Source organism: Amblyomma maculatum, chromosome 6 (genome assembly GCF_055883805.1).
Source record: "Amblyomma maculatum isolate TAMU_Amacu chromosome 6, ASM5588380v1, whole genome shotgun sequence".
NCBI lineage: Eukaryota > Metazoa > Arthropoda > Arachnida > Ixodida > Ixodidae > Amblyomma > Amblyomma maculatum.
In genome coordinates this window covers 174,901,002-174,922,299 of record NC_139349.1, presented here as the reverse complement: position 1 = coordinate 174,922,299, position 21,298 = coordinate 174,901,002, and the positions used below count along the sequence as shown (strand labels likewise).

General features: G+C 43.0%; 1 protein-coding gene across 1 annotated transcript; it reads left to right on the top strand.

The window, feature by feature from the left end:
* The first annotated feature begins 6,201 nt into the window (after positions 1-6,201).
* Positions 6,202-7,446, top strand: LOC146187444 (uncharacterized). Its single transcript, XM_084608208.1, has one exon. It carries the CDS (start codon positions 6,499-6,501, stop codon positions 7,444-7,446), a length of 948 nt encoding a protein of 315 aa, XP_084464334.1. The 5' UTR covers positions 6,202-6,498.
* Positions 7,447-21,298: the final 13,852 nt, after the last annotated feature.

Here is a 21,298-nt window from a genome sequence, read left to right as displayed (position 1 = left end):
TGTGATGTTCTTGCTTCTGCTGCTTGTTGTGAGCATTGTGTCGGGTGCTTGGGCCCCGTTAGGCAAAGTACATCTGCATTTTGCCCTCCGTATCTGAAACATTTTCCGAATAAAAATCAAATCAATCAATCAATAAATAAATCAAGTTTGCATTTTAATTGCTGAAGGCGATCGTTTTGTTTGTAGTACACTTGAAATGCAAGCTTTAAATCAACCAATGTCAGCATATGGGCTTATCGAGTTGTCTATAACTCGAAGTTTTCAAAGATTGGCGGTTTGATCAGGCTGTACACTGAAAGCATATTGTACAGCTGAAGAAATGTGCGTAAAAAGGGATGGTCGTCCTGACTTCCTGCTTGGCGGATTGTCCCGCAAGGTCTCTACAGTTTATTTGGAATAAATTTTCCAGTCAATACCTACTTAAGCCACAGTGTTTGAGCAAATATCTTGTGAACTCTAAAGCTGACAAAACTATGACTCGCCGGCCTTCTGCCGTCATGCTCTGTAAGAAAAGGTTCACGGGATATCTTTCCGGCCACCACTTCCTTCCCCACTTGTTAAGCCAGTACAAGAAGAAGGCGGGAACTCTCAAATGTTTGCTACCTGCCGTGATGCTTTCTTTAGGACGACTGCGATTCAGTACATCGAAGAAATCATTAAATTTCAAGGTGAATTCTACTGTTCCTTTAACGTTCTCCAGTCCTACCGTTTTCTTTTGCGAGTAAACCTCGAACCCGCTGCCCACACTTCGACTGAACAGCTGGGTAGCAAGTTTTACGCGCATCTTCTCGGTGTTTGAGTGATTCAAATGGGCATATGTGAGCTTGTGGCAAACACGCCCAGGCTGCTTCGGGTGTTCAACCAATAGCTTGTCATAGTGGGCCCATTGGACACGGCCACCGCGAATGTTCAGAACCATTTGGGAATACAGACGGTTACGCACACACTTCATAAATGCGGAGCATCCGGAAAAACAAAAATGCTACGCTTGTCATCAGCAGTGTATGTGAAGGAGCTCGTAGTGCAGTTTAGGTTGCCACTGATATTAAACTCTTTCCACATAAAGCGGTTGGTGGCTGCTCCATCACACACTATGAGGAGGAGAAAGATGAGGGGGAAAGGTAGGGAGGTTGACTAGTAAAAGCAACCAGTTTGCTAACTGCACTGGGGGAAGGGGATGAGTGGATATAAAAGTTGTGAGAGAAGGATAGTTGAAGTTAGTGCAGTCGCACACTACTGCATCAACAAAAGCGCTAGCCTCCTCTAGCATATAAACAGCTCTTAAAGCAAGCTGCGCGAGCACTGTTCCTTTCGTCGGCCCTCTTCTCGAGCGCATGACGCAAAATAAAATGTGAAGAAAAGCCATTTGGTACGGAAACAAGTACAGCGATCACTACCTCTCCTCCAACTGCTGGCGCCCGCGCCGAGGCTACCCACGCGCCCGCTGACGGATGGATAGATGGAATATAGGAGCAGTTCCCCTTTGAAACGGGGTGGTAGCAGTTGCTATCATGCTCGTTTTTTTCCCCCTATTCCTTAATTATTGTTTTAGATCGGTTAACGATACCATAATTCCATTTACTGAGTTTTTGTTTCTACATTACTAACAGTATGTCGCTTTTCTGCGTTTAAGCCACCAATCTTCCAATCGTTTTATTGCGGGCTGAACATGAAGAAGAGGAAGACCCACCGGTAAAAATGGGTACAAGCGTCCCCCGGCCTGGCGCTCGGCTTTTTCAGGGGTGTGCGTTTGGGAGAAGCTCCGTAAACCCCGCTGCGCGCCCCTCCTCCGCAGTGGGCCCAAACCCAGTTTCGAACCTCGCAGCCTGCAAAGGTGGTTCTGTTTGTCTTGCAAAGGTACTTCCTTTGACCCTCATCTGAAGTGCTCCCTTAGAGCCTCAGCTGCAGCAGTCCTAAAAAAAAAAGGGCCACATAATGGGCTGTTGCCGCGCAAGGCGGACTTATTGTTGTCCGATGGCGGAACGAATCACTGCCACATCGGCGCAACTATTTGGGCCGTGACCCCTTTTCCCAAGCATTTCGCCCCAGAAGAGCCCAGCACCAGGCCGGGGGAAAGCTTGTACCCATTTAAAAACCGGTGGGTAACCGGCGGCACCAGGGATCGAACCCGGTACCTCCCGAATGCGAGGCGGATGCTCTACCACAAGGCCACCGCTTCGGTGCAGCGTTGAACCCTTCTAATGTTTTTTTTTTTTTTTTTTTTTTCTAGCTTCCACCGCAGATTCATTCACACGGCCACTGGCATCTGTAAACCCGAGTTTCAGGAACAGTGACTGCGTCTGCATCGACTTCCGGATGCATACCATCACATTCGAGCATAAGATGGTTAATTGTTTCTATGGGTTTACCACGCACTACACATGTGTCAACATCATGGTTAAATTTCTTTTTGTAGCTGCGTGTTTTAAGGCACCCTGATCTAGCTTAAAAAAAGCTGCATCTTGAATTACCAAAAAAAGCTTCCTTCTCGATCTGCCTTTTCCACTTTCGGTATAGTTCTTACTCTGTTTCTTTTCCGTAGAAATTATCCATTTTTACCTTCTGTTTTCCATTTTCAACAGAAACAGCGCACTAAAACAGGAAAGAGAAAGAATAGCCCACAGACACAGCGCTGACTAACAACTGAAGGTTTATTGCATTGCTCGTAATAAATACCAGAACTAAGAAAAAGAAAACGCGGAGGAATCCCTCTTGTCACTTCTTGTCGTCATGGGTTTGCAAGATATCCAATCTCTTTTCTTGTCAGTGCCATCGATGGTGTGCTTACACATGTCGTGTCTTTCTTTTCTATGATGTAGGCTTCTTAAAGTTCACGCTTGTGTTGGTTGTTGTATCGCCTCAGAATCTGGCATTGTCCAAGGTGTGGAATGCATTTGCAAACAGATACGTGCTTCGCCAGCGTGCTTCCGTATCCCGTGTTGATAGTAGTGGCGTGTTCTCTTAGGCGGTCGTTGACACAGCGTTGACACAGCTTCGCAAGATAGTGGGATTTCGTAGATTACTTTAGTGTCACAAGTGGTGAATTTTTTATCATGCCGCTTTTTGCACCGAGGTGGTTTTGGGCCTCCATCATTCACCATTCTGCATAGCATATTCAGCTTCCCGGACGCGGTCAAATTTACGTCAGCTCTCCGTACTATTTTCTTCAATGCATGGCTGATACTGTGTACATACGGCATGACGGCTCTCTTCTCTAATTTTTCATTTTCTTTTTGTGACTTCATCGGCTGGCTTGAATGGCGAAGTTCTTTCAGAAGCTTGAAGCCGAGACTGGAAATGAAGCCATCCGGGAACCCCGCTGCGCGTAGACGATTCAGTTGGGTTTCCATGCTGCCTTGCAGTCGGTTATAGCAGGATCTCTTGAGGGCATTCTTCAGGACGCCTGCAGCTACTGCTCTTTTTACTAGCTTTGTGTGCGAAGAGGAGTATGACAATAGGCCCTTCTTTGACCTTGGTGCATAGCACCAGCACAGGTGATCCTTGCTTACGAACAACCGTAAGTCAAGGAATTGAAGCTCTCCCTTGTCATGCTGTTCTTTAGTCAATCGAAAGCCTCCCAGGTTTTCGGAGATCTTGAATATTGCATCAACTCTACGACTGGGTCCTGATCCGAGGGTTTGTAGATAACAAGAAAGTCGTCGACAAGGCGAAAGGTCCTCATTACGATGGTGCTGAGCAATGCTTCTTTCAGCTGCCGATATGCGCGAGCAAGCAAAAGGTCGCTTAGTAGAGGTGCGACACAGGAGCCGATGCATACACCCTGCCTTTGAACGAACAGTTCTTCTTTGAATGCGATAAACGTAGAGCGAAGGTAGAAGACTAGAACCTAAGGAACTTCCCGGTGCTGATGCCACACGCATTTTGGAACCGCACTGTGCCCAAAGTTTCAGTGCTTTCTTTTACAATTTCAACGCGTGCGGTAGCGTGTAGTAGAGCTCCTTTACATCAATGGAAAATACACTCACTCCTTCTCGGCATGTAGTTCTGAAAAGTAGAGACTTCTTCAGGCTTCTTGACAAGAAAAGGGTCCTCAACTGCTAGCATGGAGAGCGACTCTTGTAGGTACCGTCCTGCCAGGTGCCTTTTTCGGACACGATAACCCTAAGAGGCCCGTGTCCTTATGTGTCTTCTCCGTGAAGAACGCATTTAGGCACAGCCCTTTGCTTTTCCTCACTGCCGAACCCAGCTTTGTCAAGTTAAAGCCACCGCAAAGTTTCGGAGCTTCTTTCTTTGCAGCTTGGGGCTTGACCTTATCCAGCTTGCGGAAGTTCTTCAGGACGGCCTCACGTGCCTTTCGTCGAAGCTCGATGGAGGCAGGACAACAAATCCTCCTTCTTTGTCAGCTACCAGAAGGCTAAGGTTGGCCTCTCGCAGGGATGTTGCCACGTTTTCATAGCGTACCATAGTTCTCTTCTCCGGGGCTCTTTTTCAAAACGTCGACGCCCTCACTAACGCACTTGCCCACTTCTTCAGCGTCCGCTTTTCCCGCACTCCATTTCACAAAAGAAAGAAGTTCGACTTTGTCAAACCAAGGTTCTACGCAGAACTTTGGTCTTAACGCGAGAACCTGACTCGCCTGTACAGGGACTTGCGTGTTGTCGAGGGCGTGAACCAGTTGCCTGGGACGAGCCTGGCTTGCTTGCTTGGGAATCGAAGCGAGTGCCGGCCTTCTTCCATAAGAAGTCCGCCATCTGTGATGTAGTTCGAAGGGCCTATTGCAGGCGTCTCTCACCTATTCCCGGCGTAGCCTCACGAAGACAGGCTATTCTCAAGCAGTCCTTGAAGTAATCCACTTGGTGCCAGGCCTGAGAACGGAGTAGATGGAACAGTCTGTCGCCATGCTTCCCAGATGGGGGTAGGGGTCCCACTATCCAGCGTACTTCGTGCGGAATGAAGTGATGCTTTTCTTTTTTTTTAATTTGAAAGTGAAAGCGAAATTTTATTAGCTTGAACATATTTACAAAGTGCATAAAGATACAGACGAGGGTCCCATAGTCAGAAGACTGCACTGGGACCCTCGATAAATAACTACAACAAAATAAATAATAACAACAAAGTTACCGAAAGGTTATAATATACAAAACATGCCAAATCAGTATTTTTACACAAAAACAAAGGCACTAACACAGGTATTAGATATAAAAAAAATATAAAACATCAGCAATTCAACAAATATTCCTTCAAGTTATTCTTAAATGTGGGCAAGAACATATAAGTTTTTAGTGTTCAAGGCAATGAGTTCCAGAATGAAATGGTTGCAAAAGATGTCGTCATTTTTCCTTAATAAGTACAAACTTTCGGGAGTAGTAAATTGTTATTCGCTGCAAATCTTGTAGAGTTATAGTTCGAAAGTAGTAACGGATTACAAACTGGGAATGCAGGCTGTCATTCAATAGCTTAAAGAACGCGATTACAGGATGATACTGAAAGAGCTGGTGGATTCATAAGATATGATGTTGATATAGTAAGGGACGAGCTTAGTAGAAAGTGTGCTGCAGGTGATAATGCAGATCGCCTGATTTTGTATATTATGTGCAGACGATAAATGTCAGTTGTGAGTATTTTCCCAAACGACAATCCCGTAAGTGAGGCGACTGCGAATGAAAGCATAATGCAGAGATAAGAGAATGTAACAAGGAAAATATGGGCGTGCATTAATGATAGCTCGGATGCCAAACATAGATATTTTTTACAGATGAGTGATGTGGGCTGAAACTTTAGGTGCAGAATCAAGAATAACGCCCAGGAAGCTAGTGTTATCGGATGCTGGAATAGTGTAAGAACAGAGGGTTAACGTAGGAGTGCAAGGAAGGATTTTCTGGCTACTTTTGAAGATTAAAAACTGTTTTAGTGGGGTTAATAACCAGGTGGTTATTAAGACACCATTTTGTTATGTTACTCAAAACGGTATTCAAATCAACAGTAAGATCATCAATGAACCTGTTAGATAATGACACGGTAGTATCGTCCGCATATAAGACACAGTGAATTGGACTAATAGAAGTAGGAAGGTCGTTAATATATAATATAAACAGTAAAGGTCTTAAAATAGATCCCTGAGAAACAATAGATGTTTGATGGATAGTTGCCAATAGTTGCGCCGATGTGGCAGTGATCCGTTCCGCCATCGGAAAAACAAGAGGGCACGGCACCTGCCTTGCGGACAGCATGTATCAACGGATCGTGCTCATTTTGCAGGTGGGGGCTGTGGTTTTTGACGCCAACAACGAGCATCGCGCATGTACTGACCCCAATCTCGGCTGCACAACATGGCAGTAGCACATCATGGACAACAACTTCATCTGATATTGGACACGGGCCGCCTTTGATTCTACATGATCATCTTGGCTTGCCGGTGGTTGATTCTTCATTGGCTGAACGGCATTACGCAAGTGGGCGTCACCGACAGTGCGACTACAAAAGGAGCAGCACGGAAACAGCGGCTTTAGAGGGCACGGCACCTACCTTGAGGACAGCATGTATCAACGGATCGTGCTCATTTTGCAGGTTGGTCCTCGGCACAACATTCCATCTTACCGTAGTGATAATAGATGTTTAATTATTCTGCCGTGCCCTCGCAGATATCTTGCTATTTTTATTGATTGTTGGTCTGTTCTGCTATTGTTGCTGACATCTGGAGATGTTGAGGAGAGCCCAGGACCTTCTACGGCTGAATTGTTGCAGCGTGTCTTAGATAATCAAGCTGATACAGATCGTAGGCTACAAGATATCAAACAAGAAATTACAGAAATACATACAAAGACCAATAGTCTGACAGGGTATTTGGACGTAATAAAAGAAATGACTGCTAAAATCGATCAACTAGAGGCCACTATTAAGCAGCAGGCTGGAAAACTGGTTGATTTGGAAAACAGAAGTAGGCGGAACAATCTACTAGTTTTTGGTCTTGAGGAGAATACCACTGAAACGGAATCTGAATTAAGGGCAGCTGTACTAGAAGGTGTGTTTCAAGAAAAGCTTGGGGTTGAAGTAAATACGGTGGAACGAATCCACCGTATCGGAAAAAAGAAGCAGGGCAGCTCTAGACCCGTGATAATGAAATTTCTTGATTCGAGAGAAAAGAATATTATAATGTCGAATTGCAGAAAGGTCAAGGGAGGATCAGTAAGTCTCAGCGATGATTATGCCAAGGAAACGCTTGACGTTCGCAAAAAGTTGTGGAAAAGCGCTGCCGCAGAACGGGATACTGGCGCTAAGGTTTCTTTAGTGCACGACAAGCTGAAGGTAAACGGTAAAATCTACACCTGGGACCACATTAGAAACGAGCGTTTCCTTTATCAGGAACAAGGTGATAAAGGCCATTTCAGAAAACACCACAATGAGGTGATGGCGGAGGCTTCACATGAAAGCGCCATTTCACGTAATTCACTCCAGAAGCAAGGAACTGAAACAGTGCAAGCATAACTGCACTGCATTCTGGTGAATGCGCGAAGCATAGCTAATAAATCTACAGAACTTGAGAATCTTTTTTTCCAAGAAAGCCTACATATCGTTCTAATTACTGAAACATGGCTTACAATTCCACCACATCTAATGACTGTATTATTCCTCCAGGATACACCATATTTAGATGGGACAGAGATACTCGCGGTGGGGGCGTGGCAATCGTAGTTAAATCATCTCTCAAGGCGGCAAAGGTGGACTGCAGTATGTCGGAATCGGTCTGGTGCAGAATACACTTCGAAAACATCACTTATTTTGTTGGAACTATTTACCGGCCGCCTAACACACCCCCTGATTTTCTCGATGAATTGAGACTGTTTCTATCCGCACATGCACACGCCGATGCACGGTTGATAATGGCTGGTGATTTTAACCTCCCGCACATTGACTGGGATAATATGTCACCTGGACACATAGAGACTTCGAGTGCAGAAAAAATGTTAGAAATTTCATTTTTGTATAACTTAAGACAAATTGTCTACGAAAATACTAGAGTGACACTTCATTCTCAGTCTTTACTTGATCTTGTATTTGTTTCAAATAAAGTCGGCGATTGCGAACTGACTGTCACGGATGGCTTATCAGATCATAAGATGATTTTGCTTACGGTACCAGTTAACAAAAGCAATTGCACAGAGCCTTCCCCTCAGGTGCTAGTGAAAGATTACGCACGGGCGGACGACACATCTATATTGGATTACTTAGAAATTTCTTTTAGTGGATTTGAGTTAGCCCTCGAGCAGGAATCCCTGGAGCACTTATGGCAGCGGTTTAAAAATATAATAAAATTTTGCGTGGATCGTTTTATTCCCACACGGCGCAAGAAGATACGGAAACACAACCCGTGGATAACCAGAGATATCATACACATGAAACGTAGACTACATAGATTACGTAAGAAGCAAGTTACTCCTGCCACCCTGATAGAACTACGTCACAGGATAAAAGCTGCTGTATCAGCATCGAAGCAACGCCTCTTCGATGAAACATTAACCGGCTATATCAAAACCTCTCCCGATAAATTTTGGCGATATTTAGGTAAAAAAGCTGAAGGTATAAACCAGATCAAACTGGGAACAACGATTTTGACTGCAAACTTGGAGATAGTACACAATCAACTCAGCTTCAACCGGATATATGGGAAGACCCTGTCGTTTAATTCCTCTGCATTACCTAGAGCAATAAAACTCTGGAATTATCTTTCTGACAACATAATCTCTTTCATTGATCCTGGTGAGTTTAAAAAACATCTATGTATACATCTATTGCCATAGTGATGTTCGAAATGTACAACAGTTTCATTTGTTCTTAACGTTGTTTTTCGTGTCTCGTGTCTGATGTTATTTTAACTCGGTTTTGTATAAATTTCGTGTTCCTTTCTTGCATTTGACTTGTACCGCGTTCTTGTACGATATTCTTGTACCGATTTGCCCCCCTCACCCATTGCTCTTCGGGGCCTGTGAGGTACTAATAAATAAATAAATAGTGGACGGTTTTAAATTCTTTCAAACCGTCGTCACGAGATCTGTCGGAAACTTTAACACTGATCACTTAGATTTAGCACAGGCAAAGGACTGTACAATGGAAAACATTTCTTTCGCGCAAAGGGGCGTACTTCAGCTATTATTAGATTTAGATGCGAAGAAGGCAGGTGGTCCCGATGGAATACCCACTGCATTTCTGAAAAGATATGCCGAATGGGTGTCTTTTTACTTGGTTGCCATTTTCTGAGAAATCGCTCCAAGTTCATTCCGTACCAGAAGATTGGCGTCGTGCTGCCGTTATTCCCATATATAAAAATGGCAGCCGATTGCTCGTAACCAACTATCGACCTGTCTCGCTTACCTCAGTTTGTTGCAAAATCATGGAACACATCATAGCAAAACATATCACTGTGTACCTGGAGGCTAATGGATCACTAAATGAGCACCAGCGTGGTTTTCGACGAGGGCTCTCAACGACCACGCAACTTATAGAAACTATCCATGATTTTGCAGAGACTTTAGATGACCGTCAGCAGATTGACATTATATGTGTAGATTTCGCGAAAGCCTTTGATAAGGTGCCGCACAATGACTTGCTTCTTAAACTGCATGAAATAGGCATTAATTATGAGGTTCTGAAATGGATTAAGGCCTACCTGTCTGACCGTAAGCAGGTTGTACGTGTTAATGACTGTGATTCTGGATTATTGGATGTGCACTCGGGCGTACCACAAGGGTCTGTGCTCGGACCATTGCTTTTTCTCGTCTATATAAATGACATTGTTGCTGCTGTTGAGTTGCCTGTAAAAATTAAACTTTTTGCTGATGATTGTTTAATGTATGGAGCAGTATCTTCTATGGAAGACCAGATTAAAATTAAACAATGCCTCAGTGCTTTCAATGACTGGTGTCAAAAATGGAAAATGCAAGTTAATTACGGTAAAACAACTTTCACACATATTACTAGAAAGAAAAATCCACTTACCTTTCAGTACTCTATAGGTAATAATTACTTGACAAATGTATCTAGCTTTAAATATTTGGGTATAACTATTGCACATGATTTAAATTGGCGCTTTCATGTTGAAGCGATTTCATCGACTGCTTTCAAAAAGCTATGTTTTTTGAGAGCGAAATTGTCGAGGGCAACAAAGGATGTGAAGTTATTGTCATATAAGACATTCATTCGACCAGTGCTCGAGTATGCTTCAGCAGTCTGGAATCCTCACCAAAAGGTACTGCAAGACAATCTCGAGAAAATACAATGACTTGCGGCACTCTTTATCTGTGGCAGATATAGGAGGACTGATTCTGTCACTGAAATGTTGCACTCCTGCAACCTTGAGCCGTTAGAAACGCGACGAATAAAGCAAAGGTTGACAGTACTGCACCAAATACTGCATTACGATTTAAAGATAAATAAAGAAATGTACTTCCACCCACCTGCTAAGCATAGCGCCAGGTTGAATCATAATGCAACCATACGGCCGTACTTCGCTCGCACTAACGTATTTCGCTTTTCTTTTTTTCCTGACGCGATACAGCTCTGGAATAAATTGCCTACTCATATTGTACAAAGTGCCAGTAAAACAGCATTCCAGAAAAGTCTAGACCAATACTTTAATGAACGCTAACATGTCGTCCCCCGTGCGTCGCGTACTATTTATTACTTTGCATGTGCTTTTTTGCTTTCTGTGTCATTTGATCCAGCTCAGCAGCTTTCTGAGATGTTGTTTGTATAATTGTAATTCAAAGTGTTTGTTACTGTGTTCTGTCATTTGAAATTTTAGATGTGTTATTGATTTTATATGTATTGTTGATTCCCTTCCTGTCATGACCTTCAGTAAGGGTTAACAGTATGAATAAATAAATAAACTATAGTCCGCCTGGCGAGGCAAAAGCCCATTGTGTGGCCCTTTTTATTGGAGATGTCCTACATACGCCTGTTGGGGGGGGTGCAATTGTTGTTATTGTGCTGCCTTTAGTTGGTGCATAAGCAGCTATGGCTATCGTGCGCCAAGAGCAAGACATTTGCAGTGAGCTAGAAATTCTGGACATGTTGCCTGATACTGCCCCAAAAAGCAGCCCCCTGCCCACATGGTGTCTGTGTGTTGTATTCTTTCTCTGTCCTGTTCTAGCGCGCTCTTTCTGTTGAAAATGATGTACCAACTGGCACGGCAACTTTATGTAATGTGTTTTTCACCCGTTGCTTAACGCTTTTTATTTCTTCGTCCTTGTGACCAGCATACTTACTGGTTAATTTCCCAGTTTTTTTCCTCCATTCTGAGTCAACTCTTTTTAGGTATAGGTATTCAAATACTCTAGCTGCACATCTGTTACTGTCCAATTTCCTGAGGCGTTCATCATATAATATTTTACTCTGAGCTTCCCGTACTTCGAAAGGTGCCCAGCCCATATCTCCCTGTACCGCCTCATTTGTTGTTTTGCCGTGGGCGCCCAGTGCTAATCGTCCGACGGCTCTCTGATTTGTTTCTAACGTCGACTGTATGTCTGCTTTTAGGCACAAGACCGAAAGTAAGCCCGGGCACCATAATTCCTTTCCAAATGCCCCTCGACACCTGATACCTGTTGTATCCCCACAAAGCCGTATGCTTCATTATCCTGGCATTTCTCCGCCCTTTTGCCGCACCGAGTTTAACCAAATCAACCACGAGCTTAGCCTCTTTCTAACGAAGCTCCTCGAAGGCTTTGAGCTACGCCCCGTTCAAGGTAACTGGAGATTGTTCAAGAACAAGATTACTGAGCTTACTTAGCGTTTCATTCCTATTCGAAATATCCCATATAATCCAAAGGCACCGTGGTATAACTCTCACATTAGGCGGCTATCTAACCGAAAGTAATGCTTATGCCGGCTAGCTGAAACCTCACGCAGCCAGTTTCGCTGGTCATCATATCGCGCCGCAAATGATGCTTATATTTCAGCCGTTAAAAATGCTAAAAAAATGTTTCTCAGAAAGACTTTACCGGATATGCTGCTAGCAAATCCTAGAAAATTTTGGAAAGTTGTTAATCTGGCAGACAGGTCTAAAATCACTCTAGCAAGCTCCGACGACAAACCTATTCCTGACAGTGAATGCTCATCAATATCAAACAATGTTTTCTCCAGTTTCTTCAATCAATCCCTGTCAAACAACATACCTTTTTGTCGCGCTTATAATTATCTACCAATGTACCCTGTCCCTATCAACCCCGATGGAATCGTGAAAATTATTGATGGCCTGAAACCTTTTTCAGCTGCCGGAACTGACTGCATAAACTCAACCTTTTCAAAAGCACAAGATTATATTCCTTGATTATTCTGTCTAAAGTATTCCAGCAATCTCTTTAACACAGTACAATGCCAGCAGACTGGAAGATAGGGAAAGTGATACCAGTACTAAATCTGGAAACAAATATTCACCTAATAACTATCGCCCTATTTCAATTACCAGTATCCCCTGTAAGATTCTCGAACATATCCTTTTTTCACACATAGTAAACTTTTTAGAATGTAACTCGTTGTTTCATCATACACAAGATGGTTTTCGCAAGTCATATTCGTACGAAACACAACTAGTCCTTTTTACCCACAGGCTGCATACAATTCTTGATCGTCATTGAACAGCACATTGCATCTTTTTTAGATTTCGCTAAGGTGTTTGATAAGGTTTGCCACCGGCTTCTGCTACTAAAACTGCGCACAATAGGACTTGATACTAATGTACTGAAATGGCTTGAATGCTTTCTATCTGAACGTCAGCAGTTCGTAGCAGCTAATGGCACTAACTCAAACTTACACCCCGTCATTTATGGAGTTCCGCAAGGTACCGTGCTTGGGCCCTTACTCTTCTTAATATTCATTAATGACCTGCCTGATTGCGTTACCTCATCGATTTATCTATTTGCCGATGATTGTGTTCTTTTCCGTGAAATAATAACTGATGATGACGTACGCGCTATACAAACTGATATTAACAATTTATCTCTTCCTGGTGCAATGCATGGGAAATGACACTAAATGTTAACAAATGTAAATTCTTAAGAGTATCAAGGTCGACTGGCAACTTACCTGCATATCATCTTAACAACGTTGCTCTCAAATCAGTAACGTCATACAAGTACCTAGAAATTTACATCACATCTAACCTTAGCTGGAAAACGCATGTCGAATTTATTGTCAACAAAGCTAACCGCCTGCTAGGCTACTTAAAACGGAACTTTCACTCAGCCCCTAGCACTAAGCTTCTCTTCTACAAAACTATTATTCGTTCACAGCTCGAATACGCATCGTCAGTTTGGGATTCATGCACTAATGATCTTATCAACCAGCTAAAAATGACTCAAAAAAACGCTGCTCGCTTTATCTTCTCTATCACCGCACTTCCAGCGTATCCACGATGAAATCTAATCTCAACCTGTTAACTCTCGCAACTCGTCGAAAGCTCGCACGTATATGCCTCTTTCATAAGATATTTTATCATGATGACCTACGCAATAAACTGCTTATTCCGTCTTATATCATCTCGCATAGACCACATTCACAAAGTGGGCATAACTGCATGCAATAGTAGAAGTTTCCCTGACTCATTTATACCCCGCACATCGAAAGACTGGAATCGCCTTCCCACTCCTATTGCAACCATCACTAATTTTTCGTTATTCCAGTCGGCCGTGTGCAATGTCGACCATCAAAATTTTCGTTAGTACTGCATAACTTTTACTTTAATTTTTCTTTGTTCACCTTAGAGTACCGTGTATTTAAACATCTCCGCGAAAATTCTGTTTACATATTGTTTAATGATATCTTCTAATACATTCTTTGAGTCCGAAATAATACTTGTGCAATATTATGCAATTCTTAACTATGCTGACATCTTTTCTTACTTATATATTGCTTGTATACGTTTTTATCCTGGGCATTTTTTTTTTATTCTTGTACTCCACCCCCTCCCCTCTGTAATGTTCTTACCCTGAGGGTAACGATCAATAAAAAATAAAGTGATTGCTCATGCTTTTACCTGTATGCCAATCCTTCGTTTACCCACACCCCGAGATATTTATATTCTGCCACTCTGGGTATTTCATGACCTTCTATTTTAAGACCCTGATCAGTTGAACCATTAAAAATCATCAGACCCGACTTAACTGCGCTAAAACTGAAGCTTAAAGCATCCCCTTCGAGTCCCCAATACTTAACTAGAGCTTGCAAGTCTCCCTGGCTATCTGCTAACAGCACAATATCGTCTGCATACATCAAACCGGGGCGGCGCTGCTCTACCACCTTTCCGCCTAATCTATATGACAGGTTAAAACCTAGGTTACTTTCTTGTATCCTCTTCCCATATTTATCGTATAAAGCATGAAGAGCATCGGTGATAGAGGACAACCTTGTCTTAATCATTTGCATACTTTGACACCTTCTGTACTTCTTATCCCTTCCCATGTAATTTCTACTTTGCTATCCAGGTATATTTCCTGTAGTAAATATGTTATTTCATGACATATAGAAGGTATTCTTCTTTAAACATGTTCCACAGTTTTTTCCTGTTTACGTGGTCGTACGCCCCGTTTATGTCCAGGAAAGCCAAATACAAAGGTCTATTTTCCATGATAGATATTTCGATGCATTGGGTAAGCACGAACAGGCTATCATCTAAGCACCTACCATTTCTAAAGCCGTTCTGAAGTTCTCCGAGTATCTTCTTACTTTCTAAGAGTGGAAGCGTGGGCGAGTTGGTGATGGTTCGATTGGTGCATAGCGCTAAAAAGACAAGGACACAGCGAGACACACAGGACGGGCGCTAACTTACAACTGAATTTTTATTGCAAGACCAGGCAATATAAGCACTTTCTTGACAAAGAAGAGGGGGAGACATAAAAGCGTTAACATATAGGAAGCAATCAAACAGCGTTATCGTCAAACACGTTCACAGATTAGCAGACAGGTATTGCATTTCTTTGTCAGATAAAAACACTGAGGCAGCACTGATGCACATATCTTTTTGCAATGAAATATTGAACGCCTCTATGATTTCCCTTGTAAGCTGATCTTTGTGGCAATCAATGACGTCCGATCTTTTAAAATCGGGATAACAACTGGGACATTTCTTGGTTTTTCCATCTATTTCTTTTTCATTAATGTGGCAAGCAAGATGCCCTTTGACACCATTCCTAACATCATTGTTATGTTCGCGTAACCTGTCATTAAGGCATCTGCCGGTCTGCCCTATATATTTCCGGCCGCATTTCAGTGGTATAGAATGTAATTAATGTAAATAATGTAAATAATGTAATGTAGAATGTAAATAATGTAATTTATTCTATACCACTGAAATGCGGCCGGAAATATATAGGGCAGACCGGCAGATGCCTTAATGACAGGTTACGCGAACATAACAATGATGTTAGGAATGGTGTCAAAGGGCATCTTGCTTGCCACATTAATGAAAAAGAAATAGATGGAAAAACCAAGAAATGTCCCAGTTGTTATCCCGATTTTAAAAGGTCGGACGTCATTGATTGCCACAAAGATCAGCTTACAAGGGAAATCGTAGAGGCGTTCAATATTTCATTGCAAAAAGATATGTGCATCAGTGCTGCCTCAGTGTTTTTATCTGACAAAGAAATGCAATACCTGTCTGCTAATCTGTGAACGGGTTTGACGATAACGCTGTTTGATTGCTTCCTATATGTTAACGCTTTTATGTCTCCCCCTCTTCTTTGTCAAGAAAGTGCTTATATTGCCTGGTCTTGCAATAAAAAATTCAGTTGTAAGTTAGCGCCCGTCCTGTGTGTCTCGCTGTGTCCTTGTCTTTTTAGCGCTATGCACCAATCGAATCTTACTTTCTACCCAGGAATGCATCTTTTTCACCGCCTGCGTGGCCAACCTGTATATAACAGACGTTACGGTAATCGGCCTGTAGGATCTTATGTGCAACATATCTTTTTTCCCTTTATAAATCAAATCCATTTTACTCTGCCGCCAGCTGTCCGGGATTTGCTTATCCGTTATGACTGTTTCCAAAGCTTTTAACCACGTTTCCTTACTTCTTGAATCAAGTTCATTAATCAGCTTGAATTTCATCTTTTCATGTAGGTGTGCTTTTAGGAATATTTTTTTCTGATTTTTTCCAATTTTAGATTGGTCAGTTCTAAGCTGCTTTGTATTGGCTACCTTGTATTGCCCCCTGATTTGCGGAGATTACCCTATCCTGGCGCTTAAATGACTCGGCTATAACTGATGTAACGTTGTTCACAGCGTTGTCTCCCTTTGAAGAATTTCCCTCTTTATCTTGAATCCGCTCCTGCTTTCCTTAATTCTTTGTACCTAGTCAGCTTATATGGTTCCAAAATTTTCTTGGTCCGCCTCTAGTGGCATCGTGTATTTCAGCCATCCAGGGATCTATGGAATACTTGGTTTTACTTTGGACGAGGGCCTGTACATCGTTTCTTTCGTCAATACGATTCCCATTTTCGGTCTATTACCTCCTGAAATACCTGTGCTTTCTTTGCCTCTCGGTGTTACCTTGAAGCTGCCCGTCCTCTAAACTCTCGAAACTGCCAGCGGCTTCTAACGACGCTCCAAGAAAACACGAACCGGCGGTCGTCACTATCGCCCGCTGGGCAGACACCTTGTCTATTCTTCCACCGTGCTCCACAATGTGAAAGTAGAACACTATAGAGAAAGGATGGCCACTTCCTGGATGCCTGCCCGCTGCAGTCAATAGGGGACGCTGGTAGGACGAAGGTCCGGCGAATCGGTGGGGCATCAAGCAGAGCAGGAGCGCAAGAATTAAGGCAAGAGGAACACTATAGTGAACTAGAATACTTTCTAGTGGCGCGAACGACGGCGCTCGGGCACGCCGCTTTTCATTGTCACCGCCAGATGGCGCCACTGCGACATCTACTAGTCGACTTTTCAATGCTTTCTTGCAATAGTGCGACATAGTACCGATGCTTTTGTGCGCATTCAGTAAAAGTGGTGATTTTTTTCCCTATGCCGACGTATGTGGACCTCCACCCATAATAGAAGGCGTTTCATTCGACATTATTCGGGTTTTCGCCGTTGCACTAGGGTAAAAGCGCTCTTATTTCGCTGGCGTCTGCTACAGCTCATGCTGGACTGTAAATCATTACAGCACATTCATTTGTACGTGACAGGTATTTTTCTGAGCCCTGCAGAGCCCGCTTTATTACAGAGCCAACTCAGCTGTCAGCAGCAGACTGGTAGCAGAGTGGCCAGGCATCGTGCGCACGCACGGGTTCTTGCATCTCTCCAACCACGCCGCAGTAACTTTCATTTAGCCAATAATGATGATTATATTACACTGCGATATTCGGTATCCACTGGTAACCAGGAATGCTCATTTTAGCGTGATATCTGCTTAGCGTTAGGAAATTTGCCAACTGGTAAAGTGAGGAGCAGCTTCAGGCTGTTACACTTGTTGTTGTTGTTTTGTTTTTTGTTGTTGTTTTTTTGACAAAGTAGTCATGAAAAAAACGTCCTACGCTTTTAAACGAATCAGCCGGCGATATTCTGTGGCGTCACCATTATTCTCTGTTCACAGCAACAATATCTGTTATAAATCATCGCTGTAAGCCAGGTGTTAAAATCCTTTCATCTCATATGCATAACATATATGCCAAAATACATACATGGAGGGCCGAGCAGTTTTGTTTAGGTACTTCACAAGGCTTCTCCACTGCTGTTTTATTTTATTTGAGTGCATGGGACAAAGCCATCAACAATGAGTTGTTTTGTGAAATTATTGACTACACAAACAGTCCTAAGAGCATCCATCTGCTCATCTTCAGGTGCTTTGAAGCTTGACATTGCGCTGGTTAATGCATTTTGTGAAAAAGTGCATGCGGGTACTTAAGCAGTGACTTCAGCTGCACCAATTTGACAGTGGTGAGAGCACCCAAGTTAGCAGGTTTGCTTGGCCAGTAGCATATACTGTGTACAAGCTGTCTGCTTGAATTTAGGCTGAAGCAGGTTGTAAACACATTCTCAAGGTCAGCCACAAACTGGTATCACTTGAAGGGTACGAAAGGCCTCTGTTGTCCTTAAAATTAGTAAAATTAGCCAAGTTTAATACATGTGACTTATCTTTTTTTTTTTCAAAAAAATATTAAAGCCTTTCTCACAGTTAGTTTGAGGTAGGATTGGAGGTAGGATAGAGAGACCACAATTGTATACAGCTGCCAGCCAACTGGCTCGCCCCGGGCAATTTTTTATTTTGAAGTTAAGTAATTAGAAATTATTTTTTAATTACTAACTATTGCCTTTAGACAATAACTGGGTTTGCAGAATTTGAGAGCGCCTTCTAAAACATCCATATCATTTATTTCCTATAAAGAAAGCCTCATCGTTTTTCCAAGCTCTAAAGAAAGCCCGCGAAATACAAAAATTATCAGCCTGTACTGAGACTAGGCTGTTGAGTCACGGCCGCCGCTAATTTCTGTCACTCAAACCATGCGCGGTTGAGAGCACCACAATATCGTAGCACATGAATGCGTCAGTCACGTGATCTTTTGTTTTATTTCGCGGTCTTTCTATAGAGGTGAGGAAAACTATGCACGTGAGGTTTTCTTTATCGGGAATAAATGAAATTAGGGTTTCAGAAGAGCCTCCCCAACTTTGCAAATCACATTTATTTGAAAGAAATACTTAGTAAATTAGAATTGCAAAATGAAAAATTACCTGCACCGTTTTCTTTTATTGATATTTATTGTCTTAGGGCATCAGTAGGGTATGATATGAAGGATGAATAAATGATTAAATAAATGTACCAGCTAGAGATCCAAGGACATACCATGACTACGCGGAATTGAATATAATTTAATCTCAGCGGTCTGCTTTATTGAGCCAGTGGTAGTATTCGAGATCACGCAAACAGTCCAAGCTTTCTTCCCCGAAGTCTTCCTTTTGTTCAGACCTGGTGCGCCAGGTGGCTGTAGGCAAGTGGTTTCTTTGGCCCATCTCAAATGGCTTATTTTTAAACCTTGGCTGAAGTTAGCTTGGACACGCGGTATAAAATATGTCGGCTATCGTTTGGTGCCACAGGCTTAATAGCAAGAATCTGCACTGAGCACACTGCAACATCAGTATTGCCCACATCCAGCCTTGGCTTTACGGGTTTGACGGTAATATATGCCGGACAACCCGGCAAGAGTGTATAGGCACCACATCAGGTGCCAGTGATGGCTTTTCACGCGGTATATCCTCACTTCTGCCGTTGATCATATATGTGCGTAGTCACGCAGCAGGATGAGATGCGGCTCGAAATGATGCTCACACACTGTCGATGTTTCTGTGGGAGGCTTTTCCTGCCTTCACAAGCTTCGTTTCCACTTTCTGCGATGTTTGTTGTCCCTCGGAGCAGCAAACAAAGGTGACTGGAGCACCCGGAGAGCCGAGCTTCGGCATCTCGGAGCAAAACAGTGCGAGTTGGTCTTTTTTTTTGGCCATCTCGAAATGCACATGGTGCTTTTGAAAACCTGAGATGTCTTAGTTGATGTGATGAAAGGCAGAACTGAAAGTTCGAGGGCAAAATTGCAAGAAAGTGCAGACTGCACGGCGCGCCAAGCCTTGACTTCCCTTTGCGGACGCGCACGCGGTCCTAGGATGGATGGATGGACGGACGGACGGACGGACGGACGGACGGACGGACGGACGGACGGACGGACGGACGGACGGACGGACGGACGGATGGAATATAGGAGCGTCCCCTTTGAAACGGGGTGGTAGCAGTAGCTACCATGCTCATTTTTCTCCATATATCTTAATTATTGATTTAGAATGGTTAACTAAATCACCATTCTATTTATAAATTTTTTTCCTACATTACTAACATTATGTCACTTCTCTGCTTTTAAGCCACCAATCTTCCAGTCGTTTTTTGCTAGTTTCCACCGCCGGTTTATTCACTAGGCCACTGGTATCTCTAAACCCCAGAGCTTCAGGAACAGTGATTGCGCCTGCATCAACTTCCGGATGGATACCATTACATTCGAGTATAATATGGTCAATTGTTTCACTGGAGTTCCCACATACAGCAAATGCGTCATCTCCATTGTTAAATTTCTTTTTGTAGCTGCGTGTTCTAAGGCACCCTGATCAACCTTCAAAAAGTAGGGCACTGCCTCGTGAGTTATCAAAGAAATCTTCCTTCCTGATCTCCATTTTCCACTTACGGTATAATTCCACACTCTGTTTCTTTTCCATCGAGTTTATCCAATTTTTACCTTCTGTGTTTTTCACCTGTTGCTTAATGCTCTTTATTTCTCCGTCCTTATGACTAGCATACTTACTAGTTAGTTTCCTAGTCCTTTTCCTCCATTGTGAGTCAACGCTTTTTAAGTACAGGTATTTAAATACTTTAGCTGCCCATCTGTTACTGTCCAATTTCCTCAGGCGTTCCTCATATAATATTTTACTCTGAGCTTCCCGTACTTAGAAAGATGCCCAGCCCATATCTCCCTGTACCGCCTCATTTGTAGTTTTGCCTTGGGCACCTAGTGCTAATCGTCCAACGGATCTCTGATTTATTTCTAATGTCGACTGTACCTCTGATTTTAGGCACAAAACCGCATTTCCGAAAGTAAGTCCGGGCACCATAATTCCTTTCCAAATACCCCTCAAAACCTCATACCTATTGTATCCCCACAACGCCTTATGCTTCATTATCCCGGCATTCCTTCTCCCTTTGGCCTTAAGTGATTGCTCATGCTTTCCAATGTATGCCAATCCTTCGTTTACCCATACCCCCAGATATTTATATTCAGCTACTCTAGGTATTTCATGGCCTTGTATTTTAAGACCCTGTGGTGCGTCCGTGATAGCCGTGTGGTGCGGCACCACACGGCTGTCAACTGTCAACTCGCAAACGTAAACGTAACTGCAGCGCCACCAGCGGCGGTCAGTGGCGTCCGGCGTGCAAGAGGCGCCCATTTTCCTTCCGTTCGCGCCACTAGAAAGTATTCTAGTTCACTATAAGGAACACACTGAAAAACAGGACTAGCGCAGACTACCAACAGAATTTTTATTGTAAAACAGGCCGTAATTTATACTCTTAATCACACAAGACCAGTAATCTGGAAACACGATGCAGAAGCGTATAATCATTGCCATCACGACAGTCATCTTATCAACCGCCGAAGTTCAGAGGCAATCAACAGTCATATATGCCTAAGTGAAAATTAAAAAGATTAAACAACTAGCAGTTCCGAGTTACCATCATAGCAAAAGCAAAGTCAGAACATTGTAGCAAAAGCTGAGTCAAACTACAAAACCAAAAATCAATAAATAGAAACAAGAACAAGTGTAC

Coding starts and splice junctions, on each gene's coding strand:
- LOC146187444 (XM_084608208.1), top strand. CDS start 6,499: ATGTATCAACGGATCGTGCTCATTTTGCAGGTTGGTCCTCGGCACAAC.